The 27,815-nt window shown below is 42.6% G+C and overlaps 2 protein-coding genes across 5 annotated transcripts; one reads left to right on the forward strand and one right to left on the reverse strand.

Moving 5' to 3' along the window:
- Window positions 1-75: 75 nt before the first annotated feature.
- Window positions 76-18,028, forward strand: lipf (lipase F, gastric type). 2 transcript variants are annotated; one of them, XM_036946231.2, is made up of 10 exons: window positions 76-210; window positions 1,368-1,485; window positions 7,599-7,710; window positions 10,225-10,423; window positions 11,159-11,268; window positions 11,418-11,554; window positions 11,734-11,880; window positions 12,050-12,121; window positions 16,494-16,562; window positions 16,773-18,028. In XM_036946231.2, exons 2-10 carry the CDS (start codon window positions 1,375-1,377, stop codon window positions 17,010-17,012), a joined length of 1,197 nt encoding a protein of 398 aa, XP_036802126.2. In that variant the 5' UTR covers window positions 76-210; window positions 1,368-1,374; the 3' UTR covers window positions 17,013-18,028. The 2 variants fall into 2 exon arrangements, with proteins under 2 accessions (XP_036802126.2, XP_036802127.2); XM_036946232.2 differs by having other exon boundaries at window positions 106-210; window positions 7,599-7,704.
- ankrd22 (ankyrin repeat domain 22) lies at window positions 18,025-27,795 on the reverse strand. Of its 3 annotated transcripts, none has more exons than XM_021564783.3 (6): window positions 27,570-27,795; window positions 22,028-22,219; window positions 19,129-19,236; window positions 18,892-18,969; window positions 18,693-18,788; window positions 18,025-18,539 (listed from the first exon to the last, which is right to left on the reverse strand). In XM_021564783.3, the coding sequence occupies exons 1-6, from the start codon at window positions 27,588-27,590 to the stop codon at window positions 18,462-18,464; spliced, it is 573 nt and encodes a 190-aa protein (XP_021420458.2). In that variant the 5' UTR covers window positions 27,591-27,795; the 3' UTR covers window positions 18,025-18,461. The 3 variants fall into 3 exon arrangements, with proteins under 3 accessions (XP_021420458.2, XP_021420457.2, XP_090058051.1); XM_021564782.3 differs by having other exon boundaries at window positions 18,693-18,791; XM_090201925.1 differs by lacking the exon at window positions 22,028-22,219 and having other exon boundaries at window positions 18,693-18,791; window positions 27,570-27,786.
- Window positions 27,796-27,815: the final 20 nt, after the last annotated feature.

A 27,815-nucleotide genomic window follows, 5' to 3' on the forward strand; every position in this document is an offset into this window, starting at 1 on the left:
GGTTCGGGAAATAGGGTGGGACCTAACCGAAACTGTCCAATAGAAACGCTTATTTTCGTTGCAAAACAGAACGTTTTGTAACTTGAGTAATGATTACATCCCACTGGTGCCTCTGACGTTTTATCACGCTGCTGCTCTTGTGACTTATTCCTCTTTCGTCGGCCAACCAAGAATAATACAGTATTCTAATTCTACACCGAAGTTGTCCGGGTAAGTGTTTGGACACATTGTAGCTATCGTAAATTATATTTTTGGGGATATAGGCTATTTGATAGCTGATAAAAATGTTTGCGTTTTCCATATATAACCAACGTGATATGTGGCAATAGTTTAGAAGTTGTCAGTGTGGAATGAATGTCAACAATGGCCTACTGAATGAAGCCTTTGTCTGACTACTCATCCTGAATTTCATTCCGCTGCTTTATAATCGCTCCATACATTCATCATGGAGAAGAAACGCTAGTTTGCCCGGAGCGATCCGGAAGCCTGTAGGTTAGGTCAACGCATGCTGTAGGTTAGGTCTAATGAACCTTTTTCCTTTGTAAAGGCTAGAGATTTAAACTTTCACTTACTCATGAAAATCCTGGTGTTATATCAAACGTATCTTAAACTCTTCACAACAACTAATTAAAATGCCTTTTTTGCTCTATTGACTGCAAAGGCAACCTTTATAATCCAATTTGTTGTTCTCTAACTAATCGGCTATGAGACTCAATCATTTTTATTTATTATTTTACCATTATTTAACTAGGCAAGTCCGTTAAGAACAAATCATTATTTTCAATGACTGTCTAGGAACTGCCTTGTTCAGGGGCAGAACAACATATTTTTACCTTGTCAGCTCGGGGATTCGATCTTGCAACCTTTCGGTTACGAGTCCACTAGGCTACCTGCCGCACCAAATAGCTCAATGTCAAAATCTGGACCCACTCAATAGCAGTATTTATAGCATTGATCTATTTAGTGATAATTCTTGCCACAATCCCAAAATCCTTTGATATTACACAAACATATGGCTTAACTTTGAACTTGTATCAAATGCAAAAACACTATCAAGCCATATCTCATGGCGAAGAGAAGTAAAGGCAGCTGACTAGCATCTGTGAAATCCAAAGAGAAGCAAGATTTGGGATTGAGTAGCAACATTTGGATTGCAATAATCTCGTTTAACCCAGAACTAAAATCTTGCGTTATTATTATGGTCGATGAGAGATTAGGATTGCAATGATATGTTTAATGCATTAAGTGCCCTTTGACCATATGTATATTTCCAGGTGTGTGCTGCTGTATAGGTCTTGACATAATGTGGTCAGAAAAGGTATTTTTCATTTTTTAGAGGTTTATAACACATGTATTATGTTTTTCAGAGTGAACATGGTGTGGGTTCTACTTTTAGTGGCTTTCCTGAACACTGGAGCGGCCCAGTGTCAGAGATCCTCGCTGAAAGACAGTAAAAGACTGGACCCAGAGGTCAACATGAACATTGTGAGTTAGATCAAATCAATAACAGAAGCGGTGTTCTCGTAAACAAAGTGGCCAGATACTGACTGACAAATTGTATTTCTCCACACTTCAAAAACACTACCGGACTTCTTGGTTCATAGAGCTCATTAACAATTCATAGAACTAGGCAATCTTCTGGGCCACACGAACAAATAGTCATGGTGGTTACCTCATGTGGGGAGTACTGTTTTAGCCCACATTCTGCCCTTTGTACCCCATATATCCCATGAGTTATGTCAAGGAATGTCATAACATGTGATAGTGGGGCTGTTGCCATGACTGTTTTACCGGCAATCAGTAGTCATTACCGCAGTCAAATGAGTAACTAGGCTTCTCCAAAACTGCACTCTGATGGTCTTTAGTAGCCCACCAGACTTGCTAACGGCCAGTTGCTAATGACCTGGTACTCAGCGCTCTATTTAAGCAATAACGCATGAGGGGGTGTGGTATATGGCGTCGTGCCTTGACACAGCCCTTAGCTGTGGTATATTGGCCATATACCACAAACCCCAAGGTGCCTTATTGCTATTATAAACTGGTTACCAACGTAAGTAGAGCAGTAAAAATAAATGTTTCGTCAAACCCTTGGTATACGGTCTGATATACTGTGGCTGTCAGGCAATCAGCTGTCAGGGCTCGAACAACCCAGTTCGTAATGCCCATCTAATCACTCTGACATCAATGCAAATGCCATTGAAAATCGAACCAAACACTTCTTGAGAGCCTTGGCATTCAGAGTTTGAAAAGAATAGGCTCACCTGTTGCAGAGTGAGAGCCAGCTCCTCACAGCTGGTTGATGCATGGAATGAAATAAGTGTTCGTATAAGCCCATGTTGCATTTCTATAGGCTATGCAATTGTTTGAGAAAACAAGAGTTTTGATGGCTTCTATTAAAATGTAGAGGATCCCATCAGCGTTCTATAGGCTAGGCCTACTATATTTATTCCTCAACTATCCTAATATTAAGCACATTTCTTCGCTTTGCAGCTGGAGTAGCCTACCTGGCTGGCATGTAAGTGAACCGCAGGAAAAGCGGCCTCCTTTCTCTATTCAAGTACCTATGGATGACTTGTTCATTATTATTTATATTTTTTTCTGTTCCGACAGATGCATGATAATGGCCCATTCAAAACTAATTTCACAAATATAGTATGATATGTAAAGACAAGATTAAATTGAGAATAGTCTTAGGGGTGAGAATATTATCATGTGAATGATGCCCAGTGTGTGCAGTCTAAGGCAAGAAACAGCAACTTTTTTCCCCCCTGACTTTTTCGAATCATAGTGGCATGCATCATGTAGCCTAGCCCATTGGCCTATATGTTTTAATAAGGTTTGTATCACAACTAAAGTGATGCCCATAGGGCTAGAACCCCTGGAACAGGGTTGGAGAGCCCAAAGCTTACAGAGCCAAGTGAAACGTGTTCTTGTAAACTCAGTCATTACACAATTGCGTGTGAAAACAGAATTTTGACTGGGCAATATTTAATAGAGGATCCCAGCTTTCTCATGCTGCTATAGCCTATTTATTGCTCAATTCTTAAAATTAGTCACATAAATTCACTTTACAACTGGTGTAGCCTACCTGCACTAAAATACTGCTGGATTACAGGCCTTTGGTCACTTAGTTTGGTTGTTTTCTTTATAAACTGCTGGGTTATTGATGCTGGGTTATTGATGCTGGGTTATAGATGCTGGGTTATTGAGCTATGACCCAGCGGATCAGAAGACTAGAGGCGTTTAGTAGGGGCGTGGCTTTCAGTTCATTTTAGCCACCCATGGGAGTAAATGCCATTCCTGTTCATCTGTTTTGTAGACGGGTTGGGTGTTTAGCTAAGAAACCGAGGCGTGTGCAACTATGGGGCAAAACAGACATGGGTGGCATAGATTGTTGACAACATGTAAGCTACATTTTGTCTCCAATGTTTATTGAAAACATAAATACATTTGCACAATGAGAACTTGTCTCTCAAATACATTGTTACAGTTGTTGGTAAGCTAGCTAGTGAATTTTAGCCATATTAGCATTGACATGAAATCAGTCAAAACACCTCAAAGCAAGACATGGTATCAATCGAGCGGAAATGAGCCACTTACGATTCCCCAAATGGCAGTTTCTTGTCATTCTTGCTAGCAATCTGGCCATCCAGAATCACAACAACACTCCCCATGGAAGCGCGCACATTGTTTTCATGACATTGTCAGCTAACCCATCTATAGTTATCACATGTTGAGGTTTAACATTTACATTGTTGTAGCTTCAATGAGGCTTACAGCAGAGTGTAAATTCCCTAAAAGAATATTTGAATCCCATCGTTGGATACAATAAGGTGTTATACCTTATTATAAGAAATAATCTTCATGTTATAGAAGAATGTGTAAAATGCAGTAAATTAAAATGTTCAGTATGTTCATTTAACATGATGAACAGGAATGACATTTATGCTCACGGGTGGCCAATTAGATCTGCCTTAAAGCCACACTCCTAACAAGGCACGCCTCCTGAAAACAACTTAAGGATTTAATTCAAAATGACCCAGCTGCTAGGTCAACCAAGCATGAGAGTAAAAAATATCCAATTGATGGTTAAATTAACCCATGTTTGGGTAATCACAACCACCCAACATGTTGGGTTATTCACGCAACCCAACTGACTGGGTTCTCATTTACAACTGCGACCTGGCCAAGATAAAGCAAAGCAGTGCGACACAAACAACACAGAGTTACACATGAAATAAACAAACATGCAGTCAATAATACAATAGAAAAAGTCTATATACAGTGTGTGGAAATGAGGTAGGATAAGGGAGGTAAAGGCAATAAATAGGCCATAGTGGCGAGATAATTACAGTATAGCAATTAAACCCTGGAGTGATAGATGTGCAGATGAGTGTGCAAGTAGCGGTACTGGGGTGCAAAGGAGCAAAATAAAATAACAGTGTGGGGAATGAGGTAGTTGGATGGGCTATTTACAGATGGGCTATGTACAAGTGCAGTGATCTGTGGGCTGCTCTGACAGCTGGTGCTTAAAGTTAGTGAGGGAGATATGAGTCTCCAGCTTTAGTGATTTTTGCAGTTCATTCCAGTCATTGGCAGCAGAGAAATGGAAGGAAAGGCGGCCAAAAGAGGAATTGGCTTTGGGGGTGACCAGTGAGATATACCTGCTGCATGCTACGGGTGGGTGATGCTATGGTGACCAGTGAGCTGAGATAAGACATGGCTTTACCTAGCAAAGACATATAGATGACCTGGAGCCAGTGGGTTTGGTGACGAATATGAAGCGAGGGCCAGCCAACGAGAGCATACAGGTCGCAGTGGTGGGTATTATATGGGGCTTTGGTGACTAAACAGATGGCAGTGTGATAGACTGCTTCCAATTTGCTGAGTATTGGAGGCTATTTTGCAAATGACATCGCCGAAGTCAAGGATTGGTAGGATAGTCAGTTTTACGAGAGTATGTTTGGCAGCATGAGTGAAGGATGCTTTGTTGCGAAATAGGTAGCAGATTCTAGATTTAATTTTGGATTGTAAATGCTTAATGTGAGTCTGGAAGGAGAGTTTACAGCCTAACCAGACACCTAGGTATTTGTATTTGTCCACATAAAGGGCCAGAAGTATACAAAATGGTGTTATCTGCGTAGAGGTGGATCAGAGAATCACCAGCAGCAAGAGCGACATCATTGATGTATACAGAGAAAAGAGTTGGCCCGATAATTGAACCCTGTGGCACCCCCATAGAGACTGCAATAGGTCCAGACAACAGGCCCTCCGATTTGACATACTGAACTCTGTCTTAGAAGTAGTTGGTGAACCAGGCGAGGCAGTCATTTGAGAAACCAAGGCTGTTGAGTCTGCCAATAAGAATGTGGTGATTCACAGAGTCGAAAGCCCTGGCCAGGTCGATGAACACAGCTGCACAGTAATGTCTCTTATCGATGGCGGTTATGATATCGTTTAGGACCTTGAGCGTGGCTGAGGTGCACCCATGACCAGCTCGGAAACCAGATTGCATAGTGGAGAAGGTACAGTGGGATTCGAAATGGTCGGTGATCTGTTTGTTAATTTGGCTTTCGAAGACCTGGCTTCTGGCTTTCGAAAGGCAGGGTAGGATAGATATAGGTCTGTAGCAATTTGGGTCTAGAGTGTCTCCCCCTTTGAAGAGGGGGATGACAGCGGCAGCTTTCCAATCATTGGTGATCTCAGACGATACGAAAGAGAGGTTGAACAGGCTAGTAATAGGGGTTGCAACAATTTTGGCGGATCATTTTAGAAAGTGAGGGTCCAGATTGTCTAGCTCGGCTGATTTGTCGGGGTCCAGATATGGGGGGGGGGGGGGGGGGGGGTGCATTCTAAACCAAATATAATTCCACACATATATTAGTAGGCTCTATTTAAAGACTATATTAAATTGAGAATAGTCTGATGGGTGAGATTATTATAATGTGCTTGACAAATTGTGAATGAGGGAATGTGTGCATGCAGCAGCCTGTGTAAACAATCTGAGCAGAGCCCATGCCTTTCATGCAATCTTTTTTTTTTCTTCAAATCAACATTTAGCCTAAGGTTTGTATCGCAACTAAAGTTTCATAAAAGCCCAGAGATGCTGAACTTGTTTACGTTAATTAACCGCCAATTACTGTGAGACCGGCAGTTATTTGCATGGGAGTTACCGGCTGACAAAATGTCATGGGAAGTCCCTCTGTCATGTGTTGAACTTCAGCATAGATGTATCTCTAGATAGGACAATATCACAGCCATATGATATACCTAAAACCTTCAGTCTAAGATCTGTCCTAATAAAACAGAAAAAGCTATATAAAAATGTGTAAATTGCAGTAAAATGTATTTGTCTGTATCCTCTTGCTCCAGTATTTCTATATAAAAATGTGTAAATTGCAGTAAAATGTATTTGTCTGTATCCTCTTGCTCCAGTATTTCTATATAATAATGCTAATAATTATTATAATTTAATATAATAATAATAATAATTATTATTATTATTAAGGTGTAATAACCCTTGAACTGATCTTGGGTTGTTTGTTGTAAGCTAAAGGAGTTTTGATAGGCATTCATTCACTTTTCAAGAATGGATTTTAAGGGACAAATTGTGATTCTGTGTGCTTAGTGATATCAGTATAATTTGTGCTCCAGGAGCACGTACAGGCATACAGTAGTTGAAATATTTGACATGGTAAACAATCAAATGCATTCACCAAAATTTGTCAGAAAATATACAATGTATGTTTATTCATATATAAGGTGTGCCACTGGTAAAATAAACGTGTGGATTTGGGCCTGGTGCATGTCAGTGGTTATCCTTAAATCTTTTATGAGCACAGTAACACAATATCATGATCCTGAATCTAGTGTCTAGTTAGTATAGAGTATTTGTCATTGGAAACTACACCGTCTCAGTGATATAATCCTAATACAATTCCCAGTAGTAATGGTTCTCGCATGCTAATGTTTCTTTCTCCCATTGTAGGCCTGAAAGCACATACCCTCTCAATAGCTCTCCTTCCCACACGCAGGTCATGTGACATGAAATTATTTTCAATACTCCCATTTCCCTATGTAAAACCAGACCCAAATGAGACAGAGCAGAACACCGATTCTCCCCTCCACCCCTGGGCCTCTGTATACTCCCCTCCATACCTCCTCAGTGTGTGTTGAGCCAGCAGAAGTTTTATCACAGTCCCACAGTCAGTAGAATGTGTAGACTTGCAGCATAGAGGGAGACAGGAAATGGTGGTGGGTATTAATTATGCATGGCTAGATTGCATGGCAGGCCTGGCCGGAACCAACAGGCTCACACGCTTTCTTTTGAAGGTCCAGATTAGTGTATATAATATCTGGGAATGGGCGTGTGGGAGGGAATGCAACAGGGGAAGAATGGATTTTTTTTGTGACATGCTGACTAGTAGAGGCAGCGGAAATAATGTTGTCTGCTTGAATTTTACTGTAATTTCACAGTGAGTAAAGTATGGTAATAGGGCTGTAAAATAAAGTGTTACCATAGAAACCCTTTCTGTCAGAATTCCGAAAATATTTGACTGTTTGTTTGTTTTTGTCTTCTCTCTCTCTCTCCCACACAGAGTGAGATCATCAGGCATTGGGGCTACCCGACAGAGGAGCACGACGTCGTCACAGAGGACGGCTACATCCTGAGTGTCAACCGGATCCCGCGCGGTCTGAAGAACGGTGACGGTGGGCATCAAAAGATTCATGGCCATAGCATGGGGTTAATTCATATGGTCGGCGGCCTTAATTCTTTTAAACACGGAGTAGAGGTCTGCATTGACGTGCACTTTGGAAAGCCAGGGCCTCTAGCCCTGTGGTCAGATCCACATATCAAAGACCAACGCACACACACAAACACCGTCACTAACATCTGAAGTGCTGATATTTCCCACATTGTCAAACATTAGTACTGAGTCAAGATCCAAAATTGAAGTGGTCTTCAGCATTAGTCACTCTCGACAAGAGCGGAGGAGGAGGACTATATTTTGCGATTGCACCGCCCAGCCTACGCCTGACCTTTTGTTGTCAGAAGGTGGCTTGTCCTGTCATCACCAGCTATAATATCACATGCATCCAGTGAGGCTGTCGAGCTGCAAGTAGTTCACCTCTATGCTTCAATCATTTTGAGCCCAGACTATGATTGAATTGAATTTCTGTGGCGTTTTTACTTGTTTGGTATTCCTCATAATCCGTCCCTAGCATGAGCTGTTTCAAATGTAGCTCGGATCATTTCCAACCATCTCATTTATTAGGCTGTTGTTCTAATGTATTTACAGTGTATTTTCAATATGTCATGGGAAAAGTAATAGTTACAGTAATAAGGAAGACATTATTTGATTTAGTGTGTTAGGAATGCATAATGGTATTAAAAGTTTTAGATTTCTTCTTAACTTCTTCAACTTCTTAAGTTGTTGTCTTACAAGTTTAGGCGAAAATACCGTGATCCACCGCTTCTGTCAGGCGGAGCTACACTCGCTCTCCGGTTCCTACGAATCAGTATTCAGTTTCTCTTGCCTGTGTTGTCGCTGTATTTCATTAATAAGCAAAGTGATTGCTAAACCTCACACTAATCTCATTGGGGGACACCATTCGAGTGCAAAACAAATTCAGATGCTATAAACTATGCTTTTTTTCCCTGAACACAGTGTCTCATATCATTCTGAACAAGAACTCGTGTTCTCGACAGAGATCTCTCTGTAGGTGAATTTAAGTGCCTTGAGTATTAAACACTGGCCTTGGCTCCGGTCTTGTTTTCACTCCATTGGATTACTTTCCAAAACATGAATTAGTAAATGAACTACTTCAGTTGACCCTCTCTAATGATTTAAAATGCAAATTCAGTTTAGTGTTAATATTGACATTGGTTTGTCATTAGAAATGCTTCATAAACTAGCCAGGGGTTCCACTTGAAAGATACCCCCCAATACGATGTGATATGCCAGGGTTGAGCTAGTCTGGGGAGTTAAAAATCTCAATAATATATTGTGATATCCTCTAAATAAGTAAGGAGCCATCATGTTGTTCGTATCTCTTGATGCTTCTTGCTCCCTGCTCTGTAGAATGTGGCAGCAGCAGCACATCCAGTCAGGGAGGCAGCAGGGCTCTGTGATAGGCTGGAGATGCATCTCATTTCCTGTTGTCCCACTTCCCTTGCTCACACGGGAGAGCGTCTGGATCACTCCAAAGGAACACAGCAGAGCTGGAATGATTTCAGCCCCCAGATGGGGTTTTGTTCTGAAAACCGTGCTAGTTAGAAGAGCTAATGTTGGAAATCTTTGATGTTCAATCTAGGAGAGATACTGTAGATTTGGTCTTCTTGCACACAGCTACATTGTGGCGAAGTGGTTGAGACATATCATTCATAATGTATAACCTTTGAACAGATAACACTGTGTTTATGTCTTTGACTATACATTAGACTATTGTTAAAACAAAATCCCTCTTTGTCCCTTTAACTCCTTCGCTATTGTAACAGTGAATGACAGTGTTTTAATACTAAAATAAAACATAGATACTTAATAAACACACACACACGCACATTTCACTGTAAGACAACAGTCAGGACTTCCCATCAGCACCCACTACAAAGCATTATGTGTGCCTCTTGGAATCACCTGGGAGTTATGTTAAATCTAAAAAAATTCTCCAGCAGCGTGCTGGAAATTCAAGTAAAGGCAGTCTCGGCAACAGGGTAGGCTAGGGGTCCATTCCCTATATCAAAGTTCAATGATCACGTACACAGATTTGAAAGTGTTCTAGCAGGTGCAGTCAAATGCGCCGACAGTGCAATAGAGGGATAGTACCCAATCCTATCATCTAATGGTCTGTTTATGCAACAGATCCTGTTTCTGACAGATTTCTGGGATTTTTAAAGCTCCCAAAAATGAACTGGGAGAGTGTTTAGCCACAAGGAGAAAGGCTGCCCTGCAGCTGGGATGTACCATAGCTTGGACAGACACGCCCTCTGGTGGTGACAGTCAACACAACACTTGAATTATGAATTGACCTGTTAGTTAAATCCACTTTCAGTTGATGTATTTTTGGTCATGTTGGAATGTGAATGGATTCTTCAGCCATGTTTGAGAAGAATGGATAAATATTACATAACCACTATGTTATGCCTATGATCCTTGCTTTACTTTGCTACAATATTCACCCTATAGCAATATGCTCAATTAAGTCAATTTCTCATCCTCCTAGATCCCAAGCCTGCAGTGTTCCTCCAGCACGGTCTCCTGGCTGCGGGGAGTAACTGGGTGACCAACCTGCCCAACACCAGCCTGGCTTACCTGCTAGCCGACGCTGGCTACGACGTCTGGATCGGCAACAGCAGGGGAAACACCTGGTCCAGGAGACACCTCACACTCAGCCCTGACCACGACGAGTTCTGGCAGTTCAGGTAGCTTCAAAGATTCATTCCACTTATACTGATCCTTGCTTGCGCTTCACGTCATGGCTATGCACCTAGGCCTGGATATTCACTCAGTGGCCAGTGTTCCAGTGAGGTACACGAAAATGGTTAGCTCCTACAGAGAGTCACGAGGCTGTGGGGCAGTACAACAGCGGTGCGCAGAACGGCATCTCGGAACGCGCAACTTGTCTGTCCTTGTCACAGATGGGCTATTGCAGCCCACAACCACACCGAGTTCCACTCCTATCAGCTAAAAACAAGAAGAAGTGGCTCCAACAGATCACCAACACTGGTCAATTGAGTGGAAAAACATTGCCTGATCTGACAACTCCTGCTTCCTGTTGCGTCATGCTGATGGCAGATTCAGAATTTGGTGTAAGCAGCACAAGTCCATGGCCCCATCCTGCCGGGTGTCAACAGTACAGGATGGTGGCGGTGGTGTAATGGTTTAGGGAATGTTTTCCCGGCACACGTTTGGTCCCTCGAAACCAACTGAACAACGTTTCCACGCCCTGAAGCATTCAGGCTATTCTGGAGGCAAAGTTAGGTCCGACCTGGTACTAGACCTAATAAACTGACCATATGAGTGTATATCCCCTGTGCTCACCAACAGAATCACAAGAGCTTCTAGTAGAAACACATGATGTTTGATATTACATGAAATGTCTATTTAAATAGTCTTGTTATGGCATTTACTGAGTTTCTTCTGTTCTTTTTCTTCAGTTATGATGAGATGGCAAAGAAGGACCTGCCAGCGGTGGTCAACCACATTCTGAAGACCACAGGCCAGGAGCAGATCTACTATATCGGCCACTCTCAGGGAACCACTATTGGTGAGATGGCTTGATTGTTGGTTATGTGTCATATTACATGAAGCAGAATATTTTTCACCTGTAGTTTGGCACTGCTATCTATTCTACACTATGGTTTACCGTTTTAAACCATGAAATGTTTTTCTGACTGCTTGTCTCTGTCCCCGTAGCTTTTATTGCATTCTCTTCCATGCCTGAGCTGGCAAGCAAAATCAAGATGTTCTTCGGCCTGGCTCCAGTGGCCACTGTAGCTTTCACTGCCAGCCCCATGAGCAAGCTCTCCATCTTCCCCGATTTCCTCATTTGGGTGAGTAGAAAATAACATTTTCTTACACTGTATTATGTCACAATTTATTCATACAGTACGTCTAACCTGTTGCTTACCTAACTTTGGCGGAAGTTTTTTTTATTTGAACAATCGGTCAGAATCTTTGATTATTTCAATACTGACTAATGCTAATCCATTGTTTGGTTTCTGTATGCTAGGATGTGTTTGGGAAGAAGGACTTCATGCCTCAGAGTGCTCTCATTAAGTGGTTCGCCACCAACGTCTGCAGTAAGAAACCTCTTAGTGAGCTGTGTGGAAACCTCTTCTTCATCCTCTGTGGCTTCGATGAGCTGAACCTCAACATGGTGCGTCTCCACAGCTCTCACATTTTGGTTATCGCTTTAAAAAAAATAAAAATATTGTACAGTATTACTGTTGTAGACTTCCTTAAATCTACATTCCTCAAGCCAATTCTATAGGTATGAATGAAGATGGGGAAGATGTTGATTTTTATATTCATTTGTTTTTGTCCAGACTCGCACACCTGTGTACACCTCCCACTGCCCAGCAGGGACCTCAGTGCAGAACATGATTCACTGGTCTCAGGTAAGAACATACCTGATGAGAGCCTATCAAAACACCCTGGATCCAATATGATTCACCTCACTTCTTCAAACCTATATCCCGCCCCAGCCCCTGTTTGTTAAAATTGTCATGTAGGCCTACCCTAGATGCAACCTATATATCCAGGAAGGCTGGAGTGCAGGCAGCACAGTCTGAATCGAGAATGAGTTTGCTCTTCTTAAACCATGCTGTTCTAATAGCTGCAATACTGTACGAGCCTCCATTTCCTGAGCCGTGGAAGTAAGACGTCCAATCAAAGTCCAGAGGGATCAGAGCAGACACAGCTTTGGATTAAGTTCACATCTGCAGTCAGATGTACTCCCCGACTGACTGAGTCTCCCGGGCAGACTTTACTCACAACACCCTGCTCTGATCCCCCTGTCTGGGTGCCTTTGATGTTCCTTTCCCTTTTACACATCTCATATCCTCCCTTACCAATCCCTCTATTCCCCCCCATCCTCTCCCTTCCAAGCCTCCACTCCGTCCACACTAGGGTTGCTTGGCTACAGGTAATTTACCAAAGTTACTTGAATCTATGGTATCTTTGGTAATTTATACTTGAATAACTTATTTTTAAAATGTTATATATAGTCTTCATTTTCATATATAGTCTTAATTTTCATATATACTCGTTTTCATATATATGTGTCCATATTGTCCGTGAGTTTCTAGTGGATAGACTATGGTTCCAGAGAAAATAGCCTAAATAATTTTAAAAAGCATCTTATCAACAATAGCATTATTTTTTTAATTAACTATGCAAATATTCAAACTTCAGTTTGGCTCCAAAACATTTACAGCAAAGACATATTGACATAGTAAAATAAATACAATTATATAGAAATGTTCCACTTTGTCATTCTTTTTCATTTTAAAATCATCTTATTTGATTATTTTATATATTGTACATGTGATAAGGTCAAACGGAGCGCCTGAGATAATTACAGATCTATGTGATAATCGGAAGTACCCAAAAATACCTTGAAAGTTACAAACATTCTGGTTGTTTACTGGTTTCCAGTTATATACAGTGCATCTGGGAAAGTATTCAGACCCCTTGACTTTTTCCCTATTTTGTTATGTTACAGACTTATTCTAAAATTGAATAAATTGTTTTTTTCCATCATCAAACGACACACAATATCCCATAATGACAAAGCTCACTCAAGGACATTCAGAGACTTATCCCTAAGCCGCTCCTGAGTGGTGTTGGCTGTGTGCTTAGCATTGTTGTCCTGGTTGAAGGTGTACCTTCACCCCAGTCTGAGAACCTGCTCCAGAGCGCTCAGGACTTCATCAAGGATCTCTGTACTTTGCTCCATTCATCCTTCCCTCAATCCTGACTAGTCTCCCAGTCCCTGCTGCTGAAAAACATCCCCACAGCATGATGCTGCCACCACCATGTATCACCGTAGGGATGGTGCCAGGTTTTCCTTCCAGATGTGGCATTCAGGCCAAAGAGTTTAATCTTTGTTTCATCAGACCAGAGAATCTTGTTTCTCATGGTCTGAGAGTCTTTAGGTGCCTTTTGGCAAACTTCAAGCAGCCTGTCATGTGCCTTTTACAGAGGAGTGGCTTCCATCTGGCCACTCTATCATAAAGGCCTGATTGGTGGAATGCTGCAGAGATGGTTGTCCTTCTGGAAGGTTCTCCCTTCTCCACAGAGGAACTTCGGAGATCTATCAGAGTGACCATCGGGTTCTTGGTTACCTCCCTTTCCAAGGCCCTTTCCCCTGATTTCTCAGTTTGGCCAGGAGGCCAGCTCTAGGAAGAGTCTTGGTGGTTCCAAACTTCTTCCATTTAAGAATGATGCAGGCCACTGTGTTCTTGGGTACCTTCAATGCTGCAGAAATGTTGTGCCTCGACACAATCCTGTCTCAGAGCTCTATGGACAATTCCTTCGACCTCATGGCTTGGTTTTTCCTCTGACATACACTGGGACCTTTATATATATGTTTTATTTATTTGATTTAACCTTTATTTAAGTCCTTTGAGAACAAATTCTTATTTACAATGACGGCCTACCCCGGCCACACCCTAACCCAGACGACGCCGGGCCAATGACGGCCATCCCCGGCCACACCCTAACCCAGACGACGCTGGGCCAATGACGGCCATCCCCGGCCACACCCTAACCCAGACGACGCTGGGCCAATGATGGCCTACCCCGGCCACACCCTAACCTAGACGACGCTGGGCCAATGACGGCCTACCCCGGCCACACCCTAACCCAGACAACGCTGGGCCAATGACGGCCTACCCAGGCTACACCCTAACCCAGACGACGCTGGGCCAATGACGGCCATCCCTGGCCACACCCTAACCCAGACGACGCCGGGCCAATGACGGCCATCCCCGGCCACACCCTAACCCAGATGATGCTGGGCCAATGACGGCCATCCCCGGCCACACCCTAACCCAGACGACGCTGGGCCAATGATGGCCTACCCCGGCCACACCCTAACCCAGACGACGCTGGGGCAATGACGGCCTACCCCGGCCACACCCTAACCCAGACAACGCTGGGCCAATGACGGCCTACCCAGGCCACACCCTAACCCAGACGACGCTGGGCCAATGACGGCCTACCCCGGCCACACCCTAACCCAGACGACGCTGGGCCAATTGTGCGCCGCCCTATGGTACTCCCAATCATGGCCGGTTGTGATACAGCCTGGAATCACGCCTCTAGCACTGAGATGCAGTGCCTTAGATCGCTGCGCCACTCGGTAGCCCAGGTGTGTGCCTTTCCAAATCATGTCCAGTCAATTGAATTTATCACAGGTGGACTCCAATCAAGTTGTAGAAACATCAAGGACGATCAATGGAAACAGGATGCAACTGAGCTCAATTTCAAGCCTTACAGCAAAGGGTCTGAATAGAAGAACTCGGCTACTTCCGGCGCCGACAGATGGCCGCCTCGCTTCGCGTTCCTAGGAAACTATGCAGTTTTTTTTTTTTTACGTGTTATTTCTTACATTAGTACCCCAGGTCTCATTCATATATCCTTATGTACATATTCTTTATCCCCTTACACTGTGTACAAGACAGTAGTTTTGGAATTGTTAGTTAGATTACTTGTTATTACTGCATTGTTGGAACTAGAAGCACAAGCATTTCGCTACACTCGCATTAACATCTGCTAACCATGTGTATGTGACAAATAAAATTTGATTTGATTTGATACTTATGTGAATAAGGTATTTTTATTTTTTATTTGCAAACATGTCTAAAAACATGTTTTCGCTTTGTCATGATGGGGTATTGTGTGCACATTGATGAGGGAAAAAATAATTTATTACATTTTAGAATAAGGCTGTAACATAACAAAATGTGGAAAAAGGGAAGGGGTCTGAATACTTTCCAAAGGCGCTGTACCTTCCCTTCACAACCCTAGTCCTCCCCAATTCAGGATGCACGGCTCGTCTGTTCATTGCTTACAACAGAGGCTTTCATGGAAACCGTTACATTATGAAGGGGGATATGTCAGAGAAGATTTTCTCTTTTATTTTCATGTTTGCAAATTTAATTTCCCAGATACTTTTTGATGCAGGGGAGTTATTATTTATGTCAAACCGACACTGATTTCACAAGCAACTGAGCAAAAACAGACGCTCGGGACATAAATAGATGATCTCAAAGATGTTGATAAATTATTCCTCAATGTTTCTGTGTCATAAATTATTCCTTCACCCTGTTTATGACACAGTTTCACACCCAAGTCAACTATCATCGACATTCCGCTGTGTGAAAAGGAGTGGCACAGACATTCCTGCCGCACACAGACTTATTGACTTAAACACGCCCATTTCCCCCACTCAACGATTCAGTGGTGTTGAAATGAATGAACCTTGAGTAAAAGTCAATCCCAGATTTACCAAAGACAACTTTAACCTCACTGAAGGTTACCTACTGTTGGACTTGGTGCACATAGTACTCTCCCAGGGGCAGATTCTGCTTGTCGACTGAAGGTTACCTACTGTTGGACTTGGTGCACATAGTACTCTCCCAGGGGCAGATTCTGCTTGTCGACTGAAGGATCTGCCGGGACTGAATAGGATCCGTGAGATAATGAGCAGCATTGGTTACATTTGAGGGTTTTTTTTGTCACTGGTTATTTGGACGTATCAGGATTGGGTGAAGGTGGTGCTTGAACTGCTTTGCACATGTGTCTTTTGCGAGGGTGGAGATTTTGTCAATTTCTAACATGTATGAACACAGAAGTTGATCACGCAGCTGACCAAATTCCGTAAGATTTTACTTCTGGGTTAAGAGATTCTACCTTTACATCCAGGACCACCACGTCTTCAGCTACCTAGAGTCCAAGTATTTGTGATGTGTATTCTTTTTACAGGCAGTGCATGGTGGAAAGCTGATGGCCTATGACTATGGGAGAGCAGGGAACATGGCTCACTATAACCAGGTAAGGTCAGCTCAGAGCTCATTAGTCAATCAAAACACACATACACACACCACTTCACACTGAAGTTGTTTTCCAATGCTTTCAGAAGCTCCCACCTCTTTACTGGTCCATATCCACTGTTCCCTATTGGTCAATCGATGCCTTTAGCTGACATCTAGTCCATTCTTGTCTGCCCCCCCCCCCCCCCCCCCCCCCCCCCCCTCCCTCCAGTCGACCCCCCCGCTGTACAACATCCAGAACATGAAGGTGCCTACGGCCCTGTGGTCCGGGGGTCACGACACCCTGGCTGACCCTAAGGACGTTGCCGTGCTGCTCAACCAGGTCCCCAACCTGGTGTACCACCGCCACATCGAGCACTGGGAACACCTGGACTTCATCTGGGGTCTGGACGCCCCCCAGGAGATGTACAGTGAGATAATCAAACTGATGAGTCAGCAGGACTTGGTGTGAACAGTGGATTGTCAGGGAGAAATATGGCCAGTTTTAACCTCCGCTCTCAGCACACTAGCAGAAGCGATTTTAATACTGTATCTGAAACATATTGGGAGACATATCGCAGTGCCTGGGTGCGAGTGAGTACACACGTTTGTGCACTTTGTGTGTTTGTGACTACAAGTATGTGTAAAAGCGAGTCTTCGCGTGTGTTTGAGTAAGCCATGCTCTCAAGGAGCAATAATCATGTACCTCTAAATTGGGATGGTGAGGAAAATAAGCTGTGAGTTTAGGATTCAGTGTTGTGAGGATTCCTCTATTTTGTGATTTTACTACCACCGTCCTCTTTCAGAACACTTGAATGGATTTTAGATGTCTTTAAAACAAAATAATTTAACCTTTTAACTAGGCAAGTCAGTTAAGAACTAATTCTTATTTACAATGACGGCCTACTGGGGAACAGTGGGTTAACTGCCTTGGGCAGAACGACAGATTTTTACCTTGTCAGCTCGGGGATTAGATCCAGCAACCTGTCGCTGACTGGCCCAACTCTCTAACCACTAGGCTACCTGCCGGCATTTAAGAATGTCCCAGGTCAGTGAAAATATACTAGTAACAAACATTACAGGTTATAATCCTCCATGAGATGCAGGGTATGAATGTAGCTTAAGTTATTGGTACATTATCATGAGAAAGGTCCAGGGTCCAGTTCAACATACAGTACCTCTCTCTACAGAAATTGCACTTTTCAAACTGTCATCACTAGGACTTTATTGTGTTGTTGTGTTGGTTAATGTTGCTGTGCCTTTTTTAATCAAACACATTCAATTTGGGTTTACCTGTCCCTACTGATACTTGTCATTTTGTTACATAGATTAAGTATTTTTATTGGATCTTAGGTAAGGAAGGGTGCCGACCAAAGAATGACTGACATGTTTGTTCATTCATTTTCTACTTCTGTTGTTAGAACACTTATGTATGCTGCTTTTTAATAAATGTATCCAACTACTCAATAAAAATGTATTAAATCTGTTGTACAATTCAATTTATTGACAAGTGCTTAAGAAACCGAGTATCTACACATAGAATGCTTTAATCTGTAACAATGTTTAAATTCACTTACTCCTATGTACAATATCAAAACCAGGAACTCATCCGTTTCTAATTTACATATATTATACAATATACAAATATTGAGACGCATAGTATAAATTCAATTAATGTCATATTTCAAGGAGGTTCAACCACGAGACTAAAAATGATCTAAAAACAATTTCTTGGCCATTTTATATTGGTATGAACCTTAACGAATGGTTGCTAGACAGCTGAGGCCGAAGTGACGAATACGAACCATAGATCGTATACATATGAACAGAGATCCTTCCTCCATCAGACAAAAGACGCCTGACGAGAAGGTGATGTTGCCATGGTGAAAAATTCTCCATCGTCTGCAAGCCCCCCCCCCCTTCAGTCAGGCTTTTTCAGCATTGTAACAATCTTCTTGAACTGCAGTCTCCTTGCTATATCCAGTGGGGTCTCATCATCCTAAAGGACAGGATAATACATTGTTACCACCAAAGCTTAGTGAAATAGTAACGTAAAATGTCCTCTTATGCTTTATCAGAGGCGTCGAGGAGGTTAGAGAATAGATTAGTAAGCTTAACATAATGCACTTTGCAAAAGTGACCTCACACCTACTTTGTTTTTAATAGAAACGTCTGCCTTTTTCTCCAGTAACAGTGGAACGAGTCTGTGACTCTTCCTCTGACAGACATAGTGAAGACCAGTGTTTCCCTGCTGAAATACACAGTGAACACAAAGGTCAAATAAGTCACACACAATGATCAGTAGCTCATCATTCTAATATTACAACTATATACTTCATCTCAGTACTCACATAGTCCACAGCGTCAACCTCCACTTTAGTGCTCAGAACCAGATTCATTAGTTTCACATTCTTCCTTTGCTTGTCTTCCTGTTGAAAGGAGGAAGGTTTATACCACAGTGACCAACAACACTTTCCTATTGCTCTTACAGTGTAGTTGGTGTGGCTGGTCTGGGAGCCATGACTGATGAGAGACTTAAGACTTTGCGCCACTGTATTCTAAGGTCAGCGGTTCAAAGTATATCCTACCAGAATGAGGTATCCAATCAACAGAATTGGCATGAGGATAGTGATCATCAGGTAATCCAAGAAGGAAAAGGTCCTCTTTGCAGCATAGTGCAAACATGTCCTCTGTTTCTACAGGCAGACAGGGAGAGAGAGCATGGATCAGTGCCACACATTTCACAAGACGCACAGTTTTGGCAGGCTCCTCCTTGATAACACTAACATATTTCTGTATTGTTTATTCAATTGCATGACCTAGTTGAGGAACATTCTCATTTCCATTGTAGATTCCTACAAACATTGAAGTAAAGGTCACACTTGGTCTGATAGTATCCTTTTTATCTAATATTTACATATACATTTACATATTTTTTTCTTAAATAAACATGCCCCATTCAAGAAATTTAGAACCAGGAACAGATATAGCCCTTGGTTCTCCCCAGACCTGACTGCCCTTAATCAACACAAAAATGTCCTATGGCGTTCTGCATTAGCATCGAACAGCCCCCGTGATATGCAGCTGTTCAGGGAAGCTAGAAACCATTATACACAGGCAGTTAGAAAAGCCAAGGCTAGCTTTTTCAAGCAGAAATTTGCTTCTTGCAACACTAACTCAAAAAAGTTCTGGGACACTGTAAAGTCCATGGAGAATAAGAACACCTCCTCCCAGCTGCCCACTGCACTGAAGATAGGAAACACTGTCACCACTGATAAATCCACCATAATTGAAAATTTCAATAAGCATTTTTCTACTGCTGGCCATGCTTTCCACCTGGCTACTCCTACCCCTGTCAACAGCACTGCACCCCCAACAGCAACTCGCCCAAGCCTTCCCCATTTCTCCTTCTCCCAAATCCATTCAGCTGATGTTCTGAAAGAGCTGCGAAATCTGGACCCCTACAAATCAGCCGGGCTAGACAATCTGGACCCTTTCTTTCTAAAATTATCTGCCGAAATTGTTGCCACCCCTATTACTAGCCTGTTCAACCTCTCTTTCGTGTCGTCTGAGATTCCCAAAGATTGGAAAGCAGCTGCGGTCATCCCCCTCTTCAAAGGGGGGGACACTCTTGACCCAAACTGCTACAGACCTATATCTATCCTACCATGCCTTTCTAAGGTCTTCGAAAGCCAAGTCAACAAACAGATTACCGACCATTTTGAATCTCACCATACCTTCTCTGCTATGCAATCTGGTTTCAGAGCTGGTCATGGGTGCACCTCAGCCACGCTCAAGGTCCTAAACGATATCTTAACCGCCATCGATAAGAAACATTACTGTGCAGCCGTATTCATTGATCTGGCCAAGGCTTTCGACTCTGTCAATCACCACATCCTCATCGGCAGACTCAACAGCCTTGGTTTCTCAAATGATTGCCTCGCCTGGTTCACCAACTACTTCTCTGATAGAGTTCAGTGTGTCAAATCTGAGGGTCTGTTGTCCAGACCTCTGGCAGTCTCTATGGGGGTGCCACAGGGTTCAATTCTTGGACCGACTCTCTTCTCTGTATACATCAATGAGGTCGCTCTTGCTGCTGGTGAGTCTCTGATCCACCTCTACGCAGACGACACCATTCTGTATACTTCCGGCCCTTCTTTGGACACTGTGTTAACAACCCTCCAGGCAAGCTTCAATGCCATACAACTCTCCTTCCGTGGCCTCCAATTGCTCTTAAATACAAGTAAAACTAAATGCATGCTCTTCAACCGATCACTACCTGCACCTACCCGCCTGTCCAACATCACTACTCTGGACGGCTCTGACTTAGAATACGTGGACAACTACAAATACTTAGGTGTCTGGTTAGACTGTAAACTCTCCTTCCAGACCCATATCAAACATCTCCAATCCAAAGTTAAATCTAGAATTGGCTTCCTATTTCGCAACAAAGCATCCTTCACTCATGCTGCCAAACATACCCTTGTAAAACTGACCATCCTACCAATCCTCGACTTTGGCGATGTAATTTACAAAATAGCATCCAATACCCTACTCAACAAATTGGATGCAGTCTATCACAGTGCAATCCGTTTTGTCACCAAAGCCCCATATACTACCCACCATTGCGACCTGTACGCTCTCGTTGGCTGGCCCTCGCTTCATACTCGTCGCCAAACCCACTGGCTCCATGTCATCTACAAGACCCTGCTAGGTAAAGTCCCCCCTTATCTCAGCTCGCTGGTCACCATAGCATCTCCCACCTGTAGCACACGCTCCAGCAGGTATATCTCTCTGGTCACCCCCAAAACCAATTCTTTTTTTGGCCGTCTCTCTTTCCAGTTCTCTGCTGCCAATGACTGGAACGAACTACAAAAATCTCTGAAACTGGAAACACTTATCTCCCTCACTAGCTTTAAGCACCAACTGTCAGAGCAGCTCACAGATTACTGCACCTGTACATAGCCCACCTATAATTTAGCCCTATCAACTACCTCTTTCCAAACTGTATTTAATTTATTTATTTATTTTGCTCCTTTGCACCCCATTATTTTTATTTCTACTTTGCACATTCTTCCATTGCAAAACTACCATTCCAGTGTTTTACTTGCTATATTGTATTTACTTTGCCACCAAGGCCTTTTTTTTTTGCCTTTACCTCCCTTCTCACCTCATTTGCTCACATTGTATATAGACTTGTTTATACTTTATTATTGACTGTATGTTTGTTTTACTCCATGTGTAACTCTGTGTTGTTGTATCTGTCGAACTGCTTTGCTTTATCTTGGCCAGGTCGCAATTGTAAATGAGAACTTGTTCTCAACTTGCCTACCTGGTTAAATAAAGGTAAAATAAAATAAAAAATAACAAATATAAATGACATAGTAAATAATAACTACTGTTTGTGTATTTGGTAGTCATAGAAACAAGCATAAATAAAAGTTACACAACTACTGTCCAAATGTCTCAGAACTGCATTTCCACTACCTTGTTCCTTATAGCTACATCTGCCTTCAGGTCCAAAAGGTACTTGACCATGCTGATGTTTCCACGTCTGCAGGCAGCTATGATTGGTGTATCGCCAGATTCCTCATCTTGAACATTTAAAGTCTTGGCATCCTCTTTTAGAATGTGGTACACCTTTTGAAGGTCGTTATCGTAGGCAGCTTGGCAAATGGGCTGCGGAAATAAGCAAATGGTAGCATGTAAAGTAACTTCATAAACCAGTTCATGCATTTGTAGTCTACGTATGGTAAATCAATGCATGTTGATTAGTCTTGATTTCACACCTGGGTCAAGGGTTTATTGAAGGATAAACAAACCAACAATGAAACAATGCCAACATCAGATACGGTAAGTGAGCCTACTGCCGTACTGAGAAGGAACCCTTCTGTAGCCAGTGGCAGATAAGATGAGCAGCAAAACAGGTAATTCCTGTCTCACTTCAGTTATAACTGTGAGACAACTGGCCAGCCCCTCCTTAGGTCACATTCTTTAAAAAACACAGATGACACCTGAGAGCGGTCAAATACAGGTCACCTCCGGTTTCTGTCAGATGGCTAGTGAAATATCATAGCTTATATGGGTATGGCCAACACTGCCGTTTAACAAGACAATACATCTGTAGGAGACCCCGTCGCAGAGGTGCAACTTTCACATGACCCTCCCAAATAGTGAAATTGCATTTTTGTCCCCCCCCCCAGTTTTATCATTGCACTGTGATACAAAAAGCGGCATCAGTGTGCTTTAGGACCATGCGGATGCCTCAGAGCGGTCGGCTAGGCTGTTTGGTGGTTTCAGCCAACTAGATTTAGGGCCGCGTGGACACCACAGAGCGTGCGAACAGAGGCAGCTGTTGTCTATGTGTGTTATGTTTTTTCTCTGAGTTGTAAAAGCAAGTAGAACAGAAAATGACTACTTTTTATTTAACTGATGTAGCTGGCAAGGTAACTACTGTTTGACTTAACAGAAAAAGAAAATCCCAGTGCTGAGCTAGTAGTGTAACTGACATGTAACATTAGCTAATGTTTGATCCCCTCTCAACTCAAGTTATATCTTAAGTGAATGAAAAAGCTAGCTAGCTACCACAGCCAGTTCAGCTCTAGCCTCTAGCTATCTGTCAGGTAGCAGTGTCTAACAGTGGTTGTGTGTATAGAAATGTTTTGAAGCTTTTGTTTCGTACCGTTTTAACAGAAGTAAATTAACTTGGCTCGTTTTCGCCAGTTGATGTACCATAGAGCTAGCCAAAAGTTGGCTAACGTTATATAATATTTTTTATCCTCAATCACAGTCAGTATAGAAATGTAACGTAATTGGTCTGTCAGTTTTCCTACATAATTCCCTACTTTTCACACTGACACGGTGTTAACAGCTCTACAGGCTTCAGTAGAAAACACTATGCTCATCATGTCTTAGCACGATTAAATGGTGACAGCAGGGTCAGACAGCCAGGGAAGACCAGTCTACGGAGCTCAGGTGTATTTTTACAGATGCAACACTTTATTCTCTCGGTGCAGCAAACACTGGACAAGCCAGAAGCTTCAAAGATTGAAATTATTTTAAGGCCGTCTGACAAACCTTAAATTGATTTACAAACTTTACCAAGGGTTGATAAGAGGCTTTTCGTAATGACACTAAACATGTAAAACAAAAATATGAGGAAGACCTGGGAGACACTATGGATAATGATGAATGGATACAGATATGTTTGCATGTCCAGTCATGTTAATATAATCTCAGACGTAAATTACTGCAGTTTAAGGCCATCCATAGAACATACTATATGTCAGTGAAACTGAATATCACGCAATCAGAAATGCAATACCTCTGCTGGAGGTGTAAAACACAAAAGGGCCATATTTCAATGTGTTGTGAAGGCTGGCTGAATTCTGGCAAAGAGTATGTTCTTTATCTCAGCATGTCTACAAACTCTCCCTTCTCCCTGTTTTTCTTTGCTAGGAAATGTTGAGACGGTAGACTTATCAGAAGAAACTGTGTAACCTACCATTTATAGCGGCCTTGCCATTCATTCGAAGGTTGGTTATCCTCCCACAATGTCACAATGGTTGACAGTAATGTCAAGTTATGTATCAATATATTTGATTTATTTCCAGATTAAGGGTATACTGTGCAACTTTCATACAGTTTGGATGTCTTATGTGGAATACTGTGTAACAAAAGGAGTCTGTATTGAAAACATGCCCATGACAATTAATCTTAATGGTTGTACAGTCGTCTCAAATAAAACTGTGAAGGACCTCGGCGTTACTCTGGACCCTGATCTCTCTTTTGAAGAACCTATCAAGACCATTTCAAGGACAGCTTTTTTCCATCTACGTAACATTGCAAAAATCAGAAACTTTGTCCAAAAATTATGCAGAAAAATTAATCCATGCTTTTGTCACTTCTAGGTTAGACTACTGCAATGCTCTACTTTCCGGCTACCCGGATAAAGCACTAAATAAACTTCAGTTAGTGCTAAATACGGCTGCTAGAATCCTGACTAGAACCAAAAAATGTGATCATATTACTCCAGTGCTAGCCTCCCTACACTGGCTTCCTGTCAAAGCAAGGGCTGATTTCAAGGTTTTATTGCTAACCTACAAAGCATTACATGGGCTTGCTCCTACCTATCTCTCTGATTGGTCCTGCCGTACATACCTACACGTACGCTACGGTCACAAGACGCAGGCCTCCTAATTGTCCCTAGAATTTATAAGCAAACAGCTGGAGGCAGGGCTTTCTCCTTTAGAGCTCTATTTTTATGGAATAGTCTGCCTACCCATGTCAGAGACGCAAACTCGGTCTCAACCTTTAAGTCTCTACTGAAGACTCATCTCTTCAGTGGGTCATATGATGAGTGTAGTCTGGCCCAGGAGTGGGAAGGTGAACGGAAAGGCTCTGGAGCAACGAACCGCCCTTGCTGTCTCTGCCTGGCCGGTTCCCCTCTTTCCACTGGGATTCTCTGCCTCTAACCCTATTGCAGGGGCTGAGTCACTGGTTTACTGGGGCTCTCTCATACCGTCCCTGGGAGGGGTGCGTCACCTGAGTGGGTTGAGTCACTGATGTGATCATCCTGTCTGGGTTGGCGCCCCCCCCCCCCCCTTGGGTTGTGCCGTGGCGGAGATCTTTGTGGGCTATACTCAGCCTTGTCTCAGGATGGTAAGTTGGTGGTTGAAGATATCCCTCTAGTGGTGTGGGGGCTGTGCTTTGGCAAAGTGGGTGGGGTTATATCCTTCCTGTTTGGCCCTGTCCAGGGGTGTCCTCGGATGGGGCCACAGTGTCTCCTGACCCCTCCTGTCTCAGCCTCCAGTATTTATGCTGCAGTAGTTTATGTGTCAGGGGGCTAGGGTCAGTTTGTTATATCTGGAGTACTTCTCCTGTCCTATTCGGTGTTCTGTGTGAATTTAAGTGTGCTCTCTCTAATTCTCTCTTTCTTTCTCTCTCTCGGAGGACCTGAGCCCTAGGACCATGCCTCAGGACTACCTGACATGATGACTCCTTGCTGTCCCCAGTCCACCTGGCCGTGCTGCTGCTCCAGTTTCAACTGTTCTGCCTTATTATTATTGGACCATGCTGGTCATTTATGAACATTTTAACATCTTGGCCATGTTCTGTTATAATCTCCACCCGGCACAGCCAGAAGAGGACTGGCCACCCCACATAGCCTGGTTCCTCTCTAGGTTTCTTCCTAGGTTTTGGCCTTTCTAGGGAGTTTTTCCTAGCCACCGTGCTTCTACACCTGCATTGCTTGCTGTTTGGGGTTTTAGGCTGGGTTTCTGTACAGCACTTTGAGATATCAGCTGATGTACGAAGGGCTATATAAATACATTTGATTTGATTTGATGGGAGATACCTATTTAGGCAATCCCTGCTGGGCTGCTCAGTCCTGGCAATGGGGGTCTGTTGGTTGTCACTCTGGCCTTGGCCTAACACACATGGAACCAATAATGAAAGTTTCACTAAGATCCTAAAGCTGAGTGGGGTGTGTTGGGTTGGGGCGCTGTAGGGCGGTGGACCCATAGGGGCAGGACGGAGCTCTACAGTACCATTAGGCCTATGATACAGTGCCCTCGTAATTATTGAGACAGTGAAGCATTTTTTCTTCTTATAGCTCTATACTCCAAAAGTTTGGATTTTAAATCAAACAATGACTATGAAGTTACAGTGCAGACTGTCAGCTTCCATTTGAGTGTAATTTCATCCATATCGGATGAACCGTTTAGAAATGACAGAACTTTTTGTACATAGTCCCCCATTTTAGGGGCGCAAAAGTATTGGGACAAATTCACTTGTATGTGTATTAAAGTAGTAAAATGTAAGTATTTGGTCTCACATTCATAGCATGCAATGCCTACATCAAGGTTGTGAATATACACATTTGTTGGAAGCGTTTGCTGTTTGTTTTGGTTGTGTTTCAGATTATTTTGTGCCCAATTGAAATGAATGGTAAATAATGTAGTGTCATTTTGGAGTAACATTTATTGTAAATAAGAATATAATATGTTTCTAAATACTTCTACATTAATGTGGATGCTAACATGATTACAGCTAATCCTAAATGAACTGTGAAAAATTAGGAGTGAGAAAGTTAGATGCACAAATATCATAACCCCAAAACATGCTAACAATCGCACCACTACACCAATAAAATAGCTTAGCATTTTTCAAGGGGTATGACATTTGTGTGTCTATAATTTTATCACTCATCATTATTCACCATTCCTTCAGGATTATCCATAATCATGGCAGCATCCACATTCATGTAGAAGTGTTCAGAAATAGATATTCTTATTTACAATAAAAGTGAATGTAGGAAAGTCTTTCTGGTATTATGAAAAGTGTTTGACTTATTTCCTTTTCCTTCCCCTCCAAAAGTTTTGTAAGTGTAGGCTGCTATCTATCATGTTCTACATACAATTCATTATGTAAGTACATGATGTGTTATGTTTATTAATTATAATTTAGCAGTGAATGTATTAAGTAAACCAGGTTAGTCGGCTATATGACGCAACGACTGCACCCATCTGCGATTCCCGACATCTGCTTTTCACTGGAATGTGGTTTGCACGAAATTAACTGTTTTTGTGATTTTCTTTCACCCTTTTTACTCGAGACACCGATAAAGTTGCCCGAATAGTGCTTTAAATATCGTAAAGGCTAGGATGATGGCTCTCCAACCCTGTTCCCGGAGCGCTACCATCATGTAGGTTTTCATTCAAAACCCAATCTAGAGCACCCGATTCTAATAATTAGCAGGTTTACAAAATGAATCAGGTTAGTGACAACTGGGGTTGGAGTGAAAACCTACAGGAGGGTAGAGCTCCAGGAACAGGGTTGGAGAACCCTGGGCTACAGGTAGTGCTACTCAGCTGCGAGAAATTGCATCTACCTGGCTACACCTTGCAATCCACATGCTGCTTTGCTGAGGGACTGTATTGAGAGGCATCCTACTAAAACTCTCAGAGACTAAACAACTACACACAGACTAAAAAACGTTCCCATTAAACGTGTTTAAATGACAGCTCACCTCTGAATACACTATCCCCATGTCGCCTCTTCTTCAGTGACAAAATACTTTCCCCGCTAAAATAAAACACTTGACTTTTATTTTTAGAAGCCAGTCAAGTTAAAATTTCTTCAGAGGTAGGCTAATATTTCCACAGCCGATTTATTCATTTTTCAGTTACGCACCTATCAGATTCATCATCTGGTTAGTAGCTAGTAACGCATCTACTGTAGGGTGTGGCTTGTTTGAGTCATTACCATAGAACGT

The sequence above is a fragment of the Oncorhynchus mykiss genome, chromosome 16, assembly GCF_057628025.1.
Source record: "Oncorhynchus mykiss isolate SJ-2025 chromosome 16, ASM5762802v1, whole genome shotgun sequence".
Lineage (NCBI taxonomy): Eukaryota > Metazoa > Chordata > Actinopteri > Salmoniformes > Salmonidae > Oncorhynchus > Oncorhynchus mykiss.